The 14,082-nt window shown below is 36.4% G+C and overlaps 1 protein-coding gene across 13 annotated transcripts in view; it reads left to right on the forward strand.

Moving 5' to 3' along the window:
• The window catches only part of ZNF385B (zinc finger protein 385B), a 153,627-nt gene that overhangs the window by 126,776 nt on the left and 12,769 nt on the right, over positions 1-14,082 (forward strand). For all 13 annotated transcript variants that reach the window (XM_010713539.2, XM_010713538.3, XM_031554189.1 and 10 more), the window contains one exon: positions 5,391-5,550. In XM_010713539.2, coding sequence (XP_010711841.1) covers positions 5,391-5,550 — 160 coding nt within the window. The remainder of the gene's footprint in view (positions 1-5,390; positions 5,551-14,082) is intronic.

Here is a 14,082-nt window from a genome sequence, read left to right on the forward strand (position 1 = left end):
AGCCAGAAGGCAACTTTTTAAAGTTGATAGTGTTGCCAAATCTTATCTTTGCAAATTTGAATGGATGTCAAAAAGGTAATGTGCAAAATAATCAATAGCATCAAATAAAAATCTACAGAACTGTCACCAGCTTTTGTCAAATGTTTTACATTTTTTCTTATAAATAAAACTATTGGAGCTAATGCTCAGGGTTTGGAGCATAGCAGAGCAGGTAGGGGGGTAATTAAAAGCATAAATCTCAGGAGCTTGTGAAGGCAATTTTCTGTTTTGAAGACAGATCTGACAAAATGATGAAAGTTGTTAGCTTCATCATGACAGAAATACTGCGTGATTACAGGGTGCAGAGCTATAACATGCTGAAAGTTCTGTTCCAAACCAACTATTTAATAAAGCAGCTAAGTTTGACTAGTTGCTTTCTTATGATCTGACCAATTTTCACCACTTTTCCATTTTTTCCATTTCATAGTAATCTACCTTAATATTTGGAGCAATTTAGTTTCACAAAGCTACTGAGAGCTGAATTTCAAAAATAACACGCAGCTTTGGTGTAACAAAAGTATGACTACTTCAGTTTCACAGATTACTTCAATTACATCTATTCTTAACATCAATTGCATCTACACTTAATATCAGTTAAAATTATTCAGCACAGGTGCATCGTGTTGTCATTGAAGAGATCTGATAGGTTCATATTTCTTCTCTACGCAGTAATAAATTCAGTTAATTAGCCATTCATACCCCAGATAGGTTCTCAGACTCAGTCAGTTGTGAACTGTCAAAATGAATAGTGCTGATTTCAAATATTCTGTCACTCCCTGCTCCTGACAGGGCAATTTCTGTCATCTTTTGTACTGTAGCCGCAACTGAATTTTAAAGGTTTCTTGAAGGTAATATGGCAATCAATGACTCTATGAGCTGCGTGTTTCCTAGTTTTCTTTCTCTTTATATGTATCTCTAAACATTTATATATGTAACTTTTAGCAAAGCTACTGATGGTATTATATGCTAATCATATTCACACATTCCAAGAAAGCATGCTTACATGTAAAGATGAAGATTTGCATTGCTGATGTTTTCTTAGATGGAATCTCATATGTGAGGCAGTGCATTATGGCTATGTATTGTACATAGACTTACAGACAAACATGCTGATGCTTAGATTTAAAACTTAGTTGATACTCAAAAGCAGAAATTCACAACAAATTTTAGTTTTTGAATAAAATCTAACGTGTGTCTCATTGGAAAATGTGTGTAAGAAAGGAAAGGCTTCAACCAAGTCATTAATCTTACAGCATTCTAAGTTTGCTAAAAATGTAATAATATCCCAGAATCATAGTATCCTTAGAGTTGAAAGGGACCTCTGAAGTTTAGGCCAACTGCCCTACAAATGAATAGGGATACCACAGCTAGATCCTTCTCAGCGAGCTAGAAAGCATTTGGTTAAACAACGATCATAGTAATGAGAGTTTAAAATTTTGGTTTGTGAGATGTTTAGTTCTTAGAAGATAAGAAATAAATGTAACAATTTGTTTGAAATAAAGCATTAATTATGCTAGTACTGTTGAATTGTGACACAATGACAGAATTATTTCACTTCATTGATCTATTCCTACTGTAAATATACACTGGAATAAATCACTGTGCAGCTGAAAAGCATCATGAGTATGAGTATTGCGACATCACTTGAGGTTACTTATTTTGGCTTTTAGAGCTCTCGTTTTCTCATTTTTAATTTTGTTTGTTATTTTATTGGAGTTTATGTTAAAACTGGTAAGTTCCCTTTTATGTAACATGTGTCTTTTAAACCTTCTGTGTGCATAACTTCTAGACTGTCAGAGCAAATGGAAATGAATGTTCAGTTTCTTTTATAAGCTGAAAAAAAATGAAAGAAATTCTGTTGTGGCTTTTTCCAAAGATATGTTTAATATTTCAGTCACACATATTACAGAAGCCCATAACTTGTAATATATTGCTGTATTGTGCCAGAAACAGGCTTTTAATGGGATTTGGAGAAAATAGGTTTGCATATAATGCGGTGCAAATATCTTATAAAAGTAGGGTTAGTTATGCCCGGGACATTAATAATCAGAATAATTGGTACCAAGAATAATCATAACATGCTTTCTAATTTCAGATTGCCATGGATGCCCTTTTCTTTTGTTTACTATTACTCTAGGAATTTATAGAAAGTAATCGTTTTTTGTAAGAATTAGAGGAAATTCTGTTCAATGTTGTTTCCACATTTTCATTACCAAAAGCAACAGAATCAAATGATTTATTTCATAGTGGGTAATAAGCAAGCTCTGATTTGCCGATACCTTTGAAAACATTACTTCAGCACCCCAAGGGATGCTCCTCTGACTTTGTTTGAAAAGAGTATATTTTCATGCACAGAAAATGTGTTGTAAGAGCCTAAGAACCAAAGCGTTAATGAAATCCAGTGGCTGGAACCTGAGACTAGACAAATTCAGTGTAAAAATTAATAGAATGTGCTTGAAAAAATTTACAAAAGGTAACTTTTCTGCCCACCACCCAAAAAAGAAAGGCTAATTCAAGCAGCCTGGGAAGACTGACATTTTTGGACACTATGCTTAAGTGGTCACAGCAGCACTTTTGGGCCATATAACGTACAACCATGGATTTGTTAGTGCAAAGATAATAATTATGCAATTTAAATGAAAGGTGAGACCATGTGGCACAATCCAGGGGGCTTTGTTTTGTGTTTATGGAAGTCTTAATTTTAATTCTGCTTGGGCTTGTTTGTTTTCAACAGGTCTCATGTACACTATGTGAGGATTGAATGAAGGGAATCAAAGACTATCGTAGGTTCTGACTGATATTGCTGACACTATTATTGCAAATATCAGCAGAAAGGCTTATTATCAAGGATTTGACTGACTAAGCCTTTCTCTTGAGTGCACCTATGTCTCCTGTGTCGTAGCTTTGGCCCCAGACAGTACATGGTCCTATCAACAGCACAGTGCACACGGAGCAGAGTTCAGTTATTTAAAGGGACATCATCAACTTGTCATCAACTTTAGAGTGCTCCAGTGGAGACCTTTGTCCTTGCTGTTATTGAAAATTAAAAGTATAATAGAAAGGGTATACACACCCCTTAATTTTGAGCTTTGACTTCTGTACATATGTACAAGCCTGTGAATAGTTTATTTAACTTTTTTATGCTTGATGCTCCTTCTAGCTCATCATGTAGCAACAGCAAAGTGCAGAAAAATGGACAAAGCTTGGCAAAAGTGGAGAGAGGCAGGGTGGTGGCACTTTGCTCCTGTTCCTACTTAAGGTGCATCACACTAACAGGATGCAAACAATCTGCACTCCTCTACCTTGCTCAGAGTTGAGGAGCTCCAACCCAGAAGTTGACAAGTGTCCCTTTAAGTAGTGCATGTAGTAGTAGTGATATAGCTGTGTAGCTTTTCTTTATAATCCTTGAATTGCGTTTGTACGTGTCTTAAATTCCAAAGGTTTTAAAACAATCATAGAAGTTAATAGCAAGTGATGAATAGAGCCTCTACTGTTTTTATAATGAAGATTGAAAATAGTCTCAATTTCAAAGGAATTCAAAGTAAAGTTTATCTAGGAGCTTTTCTTACCAAATGCTTGTGTACTGCAATCTGTTTTAAAAATATATAGTCACAACATGTCACTATGCACGCTGTCCTTTTGAAGTAGAAAGCACTGTTTCACAAGGTGTATAATTACAAAGCTTCAGTGTGTAAGAACTTCAGCCTCTGTTTTAACTGCAGTTCTCCACTAGTTTTAATGGTACATATAGTTTTTGTGAAGATTCCACCAAACTGTCTATTGTTGTCTAGTCCAGCTGTTTCTACTGCTCACTTATGCTCTTCCATACAATAAAACGTTTATTACATGCTGTCCCACGGTGACTGTACTGTAATGCCTATTTCTACTGATCTTATGACAACTTCCTTGTTATGGCAGCACTCTTTCTAACATCTGAGATGTTTGGATCCCATAATTGCTTTTTATAAAGCATGTAATTTGTTTCATTTAACACAATGAACTAAATAACATAAAAAGTGTTTTTGCATGGACTAGCAAAAGTTTCCTTGCACTGATGTTGTTATATGCCAGGTGCCAAGGTGTGGTCATCTTGCTACATGAAGCATGCTTTCTCCAAGCATTTTACTTTGAAATATACTACAATATTAACTTGTATAGTTAATATGTAACCTTCAATAGAGGCACCTAGTAAGAAAAACATAATGTTTGGAAATGGGAAAAATGCAGTGTTGAATAGTATGATGGAAAATGTTACGAAAATAGATGGTGTTTTGTATGAAACTGTGTCAAGAAACGCATTGAAAGGCATTAGTGGAAATGTCCAGACATTGAGGTTGGATTAAGTTTGTAGTGCCTAGGCTTTGCAGCTAATGAAGTAGCCTGACTTGTCAAGGTAGTTACAGACTGTCAGGAAGAATAATGGGGGACTTAAAATCAGTGAACAAGCATTTGTTTATGTGTATTTAGTGGTGCAATTTCAAAAACACTAAGCTAGTTTTTGTAGATAGTTTTACGACAAAGGTGAGGTGAACATTGCATCTTGGTATTTATTTCTGCGGTTCTATCTGGGCAGACCAAGAAGAGTACGTACATTCAGTGCTTCAATGCAGGAAAAGAAAAGAAGGAAAAAGAGCTTCTCTACTTCCTGTTCTTCATGTTCCCCTTTTCTATGTCTTTGGGGAGGAAAAAAAAAAAAGGATACACACACATACATATGCACGAGGCAATTTATAGAACAATCAAGACTGATAAATATTTCAGTTCGTGTGTTTCATTTGGATCTATTGAAGCTTGTAGGTATGGTGTTTCTTGTTTTTATCCCTTTCTGCTTGATCTAATAGTCAATTCATAATGTTGTTAATGCTTGTTTCAGTTGCTGTTAGTGTAACGATGGAAGTACTTTGACTTCTTTGCTAGATCAAACAGAAAGAAATGGATTTTTTAATCATGTTACAGGATGATACATGTTTCTAAGTACAAGCAATAAAGACTAGGGAACAGTTCATAAAAATTGAGTAGCGTCTTCTTCAGCTGGGCATGTTTACATTTGTATAGCTCTTTAAATCTTTAAGCAGCATGGAAGCAAAGAATTAGATTAGAAGTAGCAGAGCTGTATCTAATCCTGATGCCTTTTTTTCCAACTTCACAAAAGCATGTACTGTTCATTAAAATCCTGTTGTATGAACATATGAGAAATTATATATAGGAGAAATGTTACTATAAAGCTACTGTAATTTTTCAGCTGGAATAATATGGTGCCTACTATTGAAAGTGTCACTTTTCTGCCTTATCATCCATTGTGTTATACAAAAGTATAGATAAAAGTGAGCCTGATTTGTTCTCCTTTGTAGAGCCAGGCCGAGGCCCACTACAAAGGAAGTAAGCATGCCAAGAAGGTGAAAGCACTAGAGGCAACGAAAAATAAACCAAAAGTTGGGTCTTCCAAGGACAGCGCAAAGGCTAACCCAAGCTGCTCCACGCCAGTCACAACCAACATCTCTGACAAATCAGGTCAATGAATGCTTTTTGTTCTATCCATTCTTTTTCTCCTTTTGTAGATGTGTGTATGAAGGAATCTTATTGCATGATGCTGATCCATATCTTGTCCTTTCCAAACTGTTTGTTATATTTTCTTGTATGGAATTGATTAGTTTTGATGTTACAAAGGCTTTTTTTTCCCCCCATCTGAATGCTGACATTTGGTGAGTTAATGTTCTCTTGTCAAATTTACTCATATAAACTATTATTCATGTGGCAGTAGTAATGGATGTGGGTGGGTGTCAAGTCTGAGATGTGTGTATTTAGCTGAGGCACAAGAAATTTCTCTAAAAAATTTTTCCCTTCTGAATACAGTAATACTGCTCCTGTAAGAAACACACCCACAGAAAGGCGGTGAAGCCTCATGACACAGCTATTTCCTGATTTCCACAGCTTGTTAGTGCTTTAACATCTTTTTTCTTTCCCCCTCATGTCAGTAATCTGAGGAAGATCAGTAACACTAATTGCAGTGCAGTTGTTTGAGCCCCTTTCAGCTCTGTCAGTGTTGTGTTACCAGGTGAAACAAGAGAATTTCCTGAACTCGCTGACAGTCTGAAATATTGCACTAGTCATCCAGGAGAGAACACCTAATGTGGGTTAACCAACTGTTGGTCTGATCAGCTGGTTGTGTGTGATAAGTTTGCTGCTGCTTTGATAGCCACTTATCCATTTATCTTTGACAGATCTGAACTTGACTCAGATTCCATAGAATAATTGGCAGAAAAGTTCTCTATCAGAACTAAAGAAACGGGGGGAAAAACACCCAAATTTCCATAACATGACTATTTGTTTCCTTGTTTTCTCCATACCAGCAAAACTGTCTTTGGGTCCTTAGTAGTGCTGATGGGTGCCAAATTTTGGGATGATTCACCTAGAAAATCACACTTTAGATTTGAGTGAGATAACATGAATCCAGTAATATATCCAGGGAAACAAGCCAAGTTTCTGTAAAACAGTAGCAAACTACTGTCTGCTTTAAATAAAATGTGCATTATCGAATGTGAAGAGATTTAAAATATTTGATAAATATTTTACTCTCTGTACCGTTATAAATAGCTTGAGTTAAAACAGTTTACTATTCCAGGTGTAAACTGTAAAATCTCAGACAACTCTTTAGGAAGATTTCCATTAAAACTTCAGAGGAATTAACATGTTGCAATACATACTGTGAGCACATAGCTGTGTTATGTGCTGCCCTACTTGTGTCAAGTAACACAATTTGCATCCTTGTTACCAACCCCCTTGTCTTTCTTTCCAAATATTTTCTGTAAGTCTAGCGCTGTCTTACATGTCTCTTAGGCCAGACTGCAAGGTCTGTCCCAGATTTAATTTTCTTCTATGTGGAATGTATCTAAAGTCTTTCACATCTTTGTGTTCACTTTTTGAGAGGAGATAAAATGATGTAGCCAACAATAGGGGAAACCTGTTCCTGATATTGCAATATTTTTCCTGTTTTGACATTATGTTGTTATATGCTATTAATTACTTGACAAAAATTAAACAGATTGCCATCTGTTAGATTATACAACCGCAAGTGTTTCTACATTCAAAATAAATCATAGTGGCTGTTCAGTGTGATGCTGTTTTCCAGCCTGGGGAAGGACAGACTGCTTGAAGGAACTAAATCCCATCACTGCTGAAACTGTTGTTTAACCACTATAAGAATTGTTATGTTCTTAAAAAAAAGAGAAGTGTTCTTAAAAAAAAAGGTCATTCTTGGTGTCCTTTTCTTGAACATGGAAGGAGAGGATGAGAAACTGAAAAGGAAAAAGAGTTTTAAGTTTGTGTTCCTTTGTTACGTGTTGCACTTGTGCTGGTATTTATGAAGAATGGGTAGGGAGTAGCATAGTGCGTTGACAAGCTCAGTTTACTATTATGTTATGTATGTCTGCTAATAAAAGGACACAATAGGCATGACTCACAGCTTTTCTGATGTGCTGTCATTTTGAGTGACATGTTGATGTCTGCCCTGGAGCTCTCTAGACTGAACAGTTGCTATATGTTGAGCTGAAATGTCAAGTTTGCTGCAAAGCCACATCTTTTGTGGGTCAGACACAACTGTTTTGGATGTCATGCTATTTTTCAGAAGTAGTAGATCCAGAAAAATAACTTCACCATTAGCTCAGCTTGTGTGATGAATCTATCAGCTGTTCCTTTCAATGTGGGAAGTGTGGCTGGTGGTAGAGCTACAGCAGTTTAATTTATATTTAAGGTGTTTTGAGGGGTTCTGAGGAGGATGTGGCTTCCTGCAGGTAGAACTTGCCTCAGCCAGAGGTACTCTGGAACCTGGTCAGAGTATGATGATGCCCCATTTCTATGAGAGTGGTGGTCTCTGATGCTGCTAACAGTACAATACGATTTAAATAACTTTTGTAAATTGATCATCAACAATCATGTAATGATAAAGCTGTAGTACACTGATGCTGAGTTTACTGCACCCTCAGGTAAGTGGGTATGTTTATGGTTTGGACTGCACTGCTTGTGACACTGCCAACTTTTTTGTTGGTGCTTTGAAGCATAGTTACAAGGCAGCAGCATTAATAGGACTGGGAGCTGCTCTTTCATGTTGGGCAAAGATTACCTTCCTTCCCTGTGGTATGCCAGGATTTCAGGATGGCTTCACACAGAAGTATGCATGTATGAGGAAGACCCCATTAAGTGGTTAGTGAAGTCCTTTAGACTGAAAGGTATTACTGTGTTGTACGCAGACGCGTTAAATTTACATATGCACGTATATGTATTTCCAGTAGAATGCACAGCTTTGGAAAAGGGCATGGGCAGCAACAAATACGTAGCAGGGTTTAGAATATGCTGAGTACATTTTAAATGTGGCTCTGAGGATGTAACAGAAGCTGGGGTCCATGATCCCAGCCTAGTATCATCTGTTGTGAGCAGATATGCTTACAGTGATATGTCTGTCAGGAATATATATGGTAATATAATGGACTGAAATGTCACTATTTACTTATCAAACAAATACGAAGTCTTTGATCATACTTCTAAATCAAAATAAATTGTTCAAAGTGAAGCAGACAGATGATGCATTATTACTTCCTTTGCATTTTGCTTTGATATAAAACTCAGAAAGTAAATGCAACTGTTTTAACCTTCTCAAAAGTCAAAACCAGGATAGAAAAATAAGACCTTTTTCTGTCTTTGAGCCATTCTAGATATAATCTGTTTCCCATGTGCCAGTGAGAGCTGTTTGTGAAATGATAGAGATGCACATTTCAAGTTCAGTTCTCATTCAAGTAAGATCTTCAGGCTCTGCTACCTGGGTTGTGTTACAATTGATTCCTTTGGATGGTCTTTGAAAAGTCCTTTTTGTTCAGCTTGTATATCTGCAGTATTAGGCATGCAACCAGGCTGAATTCTGGACCTGTTTCAAATTCTGACTCCTCTCACTATAGCTTTGTTCTGTAAGTGCATCTCAGGGCAACTCAGCGTCAAGTTCACAGTGTCGTGACAAAGCATGAGCAGTCCTGTGCTGATCTGCAGTGTATGGTGAGGACAGCAGTGATGTCGTGTAACTGGAATGCTGCTGTTTGATCCAGCTGGGGCTCTTAGGAATTACCCCAGTTATTTCAGCCTGCTAGAGTTGCCCAGTGAGTTAGCTCATGTTTTGAAAACAGCCTAGACATGTTGATCAACAGAAGTGCTACTTTGTCTTGTAGACATATAGTAATAAATTGGCTTATATTAGGTAGGACTGGCAGCTCCAAGCTTTATTAAAAAAGTTGACCTTGAGGACTTGTCTAAGGTTTATAATTCATTGAGGGCTTCTCTATGGGAGCTTTGACGATAAAACTGATATTTTTTTCCCTTTTATTCCTAATAGTAGAGTGCAACATGTTGAATCACATTTACTCAGGCATATTACAATGGATTGGATTTCCTCAGTGTCCCAGTTACTGGTGCTGTTTATTCATCAGCTGCAAATGAGGTGTAATGTCCCAAGGGAGGCTTTAGTTCATATTTCACAAGCCCACCATCAGGACACTCCCTTAGTCATGTTGCTTGAGTTGCTTATTTTAAAATTCTTCCTGCCAGTTCTCAAATTCTTAACTTTTCCATGTGCTTCTCTGTACTTTGAGTAGTCATTCTGCAGTTTGGTGTTGATGAACTCCTGAGAGCTCCTGGAGGACTCAAGGTCTTTCTTCACTCAGCCTGTCATAATGCTAACTCTCACAAATCTAAATCCCCATCTCAACTGAAAATGACTACAGGCGCCATTAACAGAAAAATAAGCTCTGTGACTGACACAACAGATGAGTTGTTGCAATGCCTGTTCAAACTGAGAGAGGTCAATTTTTTCTTTCTTTAGTCATTATATCAATCAGAAGGTCGCGTAAGCTAGAGATCGCTTTGTAGGAACTGTAAGCCTTTTCTCCTGCCATAATATAAAAGCAGAAGTTTTGCATTAAAAAATACATTGTAAAATTAAATAAGACTTTTTTGGAGTACTCTGATGTGTACTAGAACACTCACGTGTCCTGTATCGACAATGTAATGTACTGTTATTACTTCTTCCAGTTATAAAAAATTGGAATTTTGTTGAATAGTTTGTTAATAGGCATTCTTAAAATCATGCATGTTTTCCTTACTTTGGGTAGAGAGAAGGACAAACATTAGGCTAAATGAGACTGATTCTGCTAATGTAGCTGGACTTTGAGGCACAGCCTCTCAGCTACTGTTTTTTTAGTTAGATATCTACAATCATTTAAGGAATTAACTTATATTCATTGAATCTCTCAGCAGCTCTTTTCTTACGTCAGACATCTGTTTTTCTTGTTTGTTTGTTCTGTTAATGATGCCTGATGAATATCCAAAGATTATTTTGAATGGTAATGGAATGATAAATGAATATAGATTGTCACAACTTGCTAGCTTATGATAGAACAAATTTGTGTATTTCCGCAGAGAACATAATGTCATAGAAGATGGCACAATGACCAACTATTTTGTGATGTCATTCTTTCTAATGGTTGTTTTTGCAACATATTACAAGAGATCTTGAGTCTTCAGGTGAGAAAGTGGAAGAAGGAGAAAAGTGAGGCTAAAAAGTAGCAGCTAGTAAAAAGCAGGTGTAGGACTGAAACACTGATGTCACTCATCTTCTTTGCTGTGTTGTGCTAGGAAGAATGATGATCTTGAGGCATCTGTAAAGGTGAGAGGTGTAGATTGGGATTTTGTAAAATTTCCAAAAGAAAGAAATGATATATCCTTTCTGGTGTCCTCGAGATGGTGTTGTTCTGTTGGTAAATGACTACTATTTGTATAGGAAACTTGCATTTGTGAACCAAGCACAAAGTTTGTTCTTGGATGACTAACGAATTCAAATCAAGGGAAGTTCTCTTAATCTGAGATGGACTGAAATGAGGCCTTTAAATTTGTTAGGAAGGAAAACTCCAAATAAAGACAGCTCCTGGTTGTGTTGTTTTTGTTTTTTTTAACACACCTGGGAGGCAGTAGCTTTATTTGTACTTAATATTTTCTTATTAAAGAAATATATTGCTGAAGAATTAAGGCCGTGCTTCTGATGCTTTTTCACGTAATCAGGGAATGAATAGCAGAATATGTAGCTTTTTCACATAATCAGGGAATAAATAGCAGAATACTGGTGATTGCTCATGCAGTTAGGAGTGGAATAGAATTTTATCTGTGTCTAGTTTGCCAGAGTAAGAAGTTTTATTGTCTCTAAAATTTGAGAGTGAAAGGTCTTTCAGTGACTTTAGTTTTCAAATATAAAATAATATGTTGGATTCAAGGCTGTCACTTCAGGATATTTTGGTTCAGCTTCTAAACCAGATAATTGTTCTATTTCAGAACAATTTTTTCTGGAAAACATGTACATAGACATAAGTGAGGAAAACAGTCTCACCAGTGGCTTTTTTCTGTATTTCTCACCAACTGTTATTAAATAGTTAAAGGAAAAGAGTGTAATCTAAGTGTAATCTAGTAGCAATTTTCACACGTAGATTTTTTTTTTTTGGTAAGTATTATTTTTACTTATATTTGTCTTCATTTTTGTAACGTGCAAGCAGCATTTAGAACATGATGTCCAAATGCTTGTTCAGAAATTCAGAATCAAAACCAAAGCAAAGTTGCCTGTGGCTGACTTTTGAAAATCTTCCGTATTACACTTCTGGCTATAATTATACAGCCATTGCATTACTGAATTGGTGTGAGAAAGATGCTACACTTCCTGTAGCATAAAATGGTCAATAGGTTGTGTTTTATTTCCTTATCCCTTATTTTCAAGGAGAGTGAAAATACGTCTGTGTCTTTTAAGCAAATTATATACAATTTATTGGATAAATCTTGAAAGCATGACTGAATACTCGCAGTCCTCAGGCAGACCTGCCACTGAAATCAGTGAGAATGCACAATTATAGATGTAATTTAACTAAAATGAAGATGAGTGTTTCATAGTTGGCTTCAGTGGCAGTTCTGTCTGGGCAAGTACTGAATCAGTAGTTCAGACACAGGCCTGTGAGAATGCACTTGCATGCAGAATGTCAGCTCTTCTTGATTCATTTATTTAGACACCCATAAATTTTGTATTGAATTCCAAAGCACTTTAGCAGATGTGGGTAGAATTTCAAGATTATTTAAGCACAAAGTGCAAGTGAAATGTATTTCTAGTAATATATTTTTGGTTCACAGGTGGAGGACGTAACTTTAATTTTATAGTTAAAGAGATGATCCAAAGTATTTTTAGGACGTGAGGGATACCTAGGTAGAATATGCTAAGTTTGTTATAGTCCTTGAGTATTATTTTTCTAAAAATGCTTATACTGTTAAAAGGTTAAAAAGACTAAGCAGTACTGTGGAAAAGCTTGCATTCCTGTACCAGTAAAATAAACGTGTCAGTCTGTAATGGGAATATAAAATATTTACTGAACAATAGATGTCTGGTGTCAGAGAAAGGTATGTTCTATCAGCTAAAAGATTTGTTGTAGCGTAGACAAGAGTAACATTTTGTAATAACATCGTATACCATATTTCTGACTTCGCCCAAATTGTGTAAAAATTTTCCAAGTTTGTTTTAAATTTTTCCATCCCAGCCAATACAGACTGGCATGGCTTAGAAAAGATGAAAGCTTAAAATAATTTTAAAATAAATTTGGCTTGGCAAGGAGCAACATTACCCAGGAATGCAAAGCTGCAGGACATTCTCACTTTAAGAATACTTCCTGAGCAGAGGGATTTTTGTAATGTGAGCTCTCCTTGTTGAGATGTAACTTTTACATAGTTACTTTGATTTATGGTTTTTTTTTATGTGGTGTGCCAGCATCTGGAAAAATAGCCACAAATATGCGAAGAATTGACTAAAAACTGTAGGTGAAACAGTAGGATCATTTCAAAGGCACCCAGTAGTTGGAACACTGGCTTCCCTCTGTTCGAGATGTTTGGGTAGGTATAGAAACAAATTCTGCGAGGCAAGATTTTGCACTTTCAGACACACATGGGCTTTTGAATATTTTCTTATTCTCCGTCCCTTTCCATAAGAATTATGCCCATCTCAAATTTCAAAACCAAAACTTGATAATGTTGCATTTTTAATCCAATTAGTTGCAAATATTTCTGTTACCTGAAAAAGGGACAAGTTCCTTTGTAAGTGTCTTTACTATGCCAGTTCAGAAATAAAATATCCAAGAAATTAAGTATCAACATCACTGTTGTACCATAGCCAAGCAAGCAATACTTCTGAAATGAAAATGATACTTCAGCTCAGCCAGTTGGAGAGTAGTGATGCAGTTAATCAAATAATCAGTCTAGCTACAGACCTCGCTCAATATTGCAGAGCCATCCAGACATTTCCTGATGTAGCTTCAGTATCTCGACAAAATATGTTGTAGCTTATTTCAGTGCACATTTGTGCCTGAAATGAAAAGCTTTGTATTTATAGCTTCCATTTGTTTCTCATCTTTGTATAGAAACAAAATTGGTTTTCTTTAGAATGTGTCAAACAGATTTATTTCATGTAACAACCTTTCGTTATGTGAAACCTAGTCATTTTTCAGATGGGCCTCAGGTACAAGGAAGAGCATTTTATGAGAACTAAAGGTAATCAGTGGGTTAACAAATTCACTGTGCCATCTGATTTGCATGTAGGTTTGCAGTGGAATTTTTCTAGAACAGAGCCCTACGGGTTTTTCTGCCTCATTTCTCAGTAGACCGCACAACTGGTGAGATAGTAGGTATTTTGTCTGGCAGCCATTAGAGTCTCATTATTCAGCAACTGTAGAAATAAAACAAAAAAAGATTTCAAAATCCTTTATCAAAGTTAGCTTACTCTTTTAATGAGTGGCAAGAAATAGTCTAATGCTCTTTGTTGTTGGGTTTTTTGGGGGCTGTTTTTTTTTGGGGGGGGGAGGGGGGGGGGGTTTGGAGGTCAATGAGTGGTGAGGTGCAGGACAAAAATGTCTGCAAATGCTGTTAAGGTTATGACCTCTAGTGACTTAATTGCTTTCCTGCTATTGCTTTCATGGCATATATTAC

This window comes from Meleagris gallopavo, chromosome 7 (genome assembly GCF_000146605.3).
Source record: "Meleagris gallopavo isolate NT-WF06-2002-E0010 breed Aviagen turkey brand Nicholas breeding stock chromosome 7, Turkey_5.1, whole genome shotgun sequence".
NCBI lineage: Eukaryota > Metazoa > Chordata > Aves > Galliformes > Phasianidae > Meleagris > Meleagris gallopavo.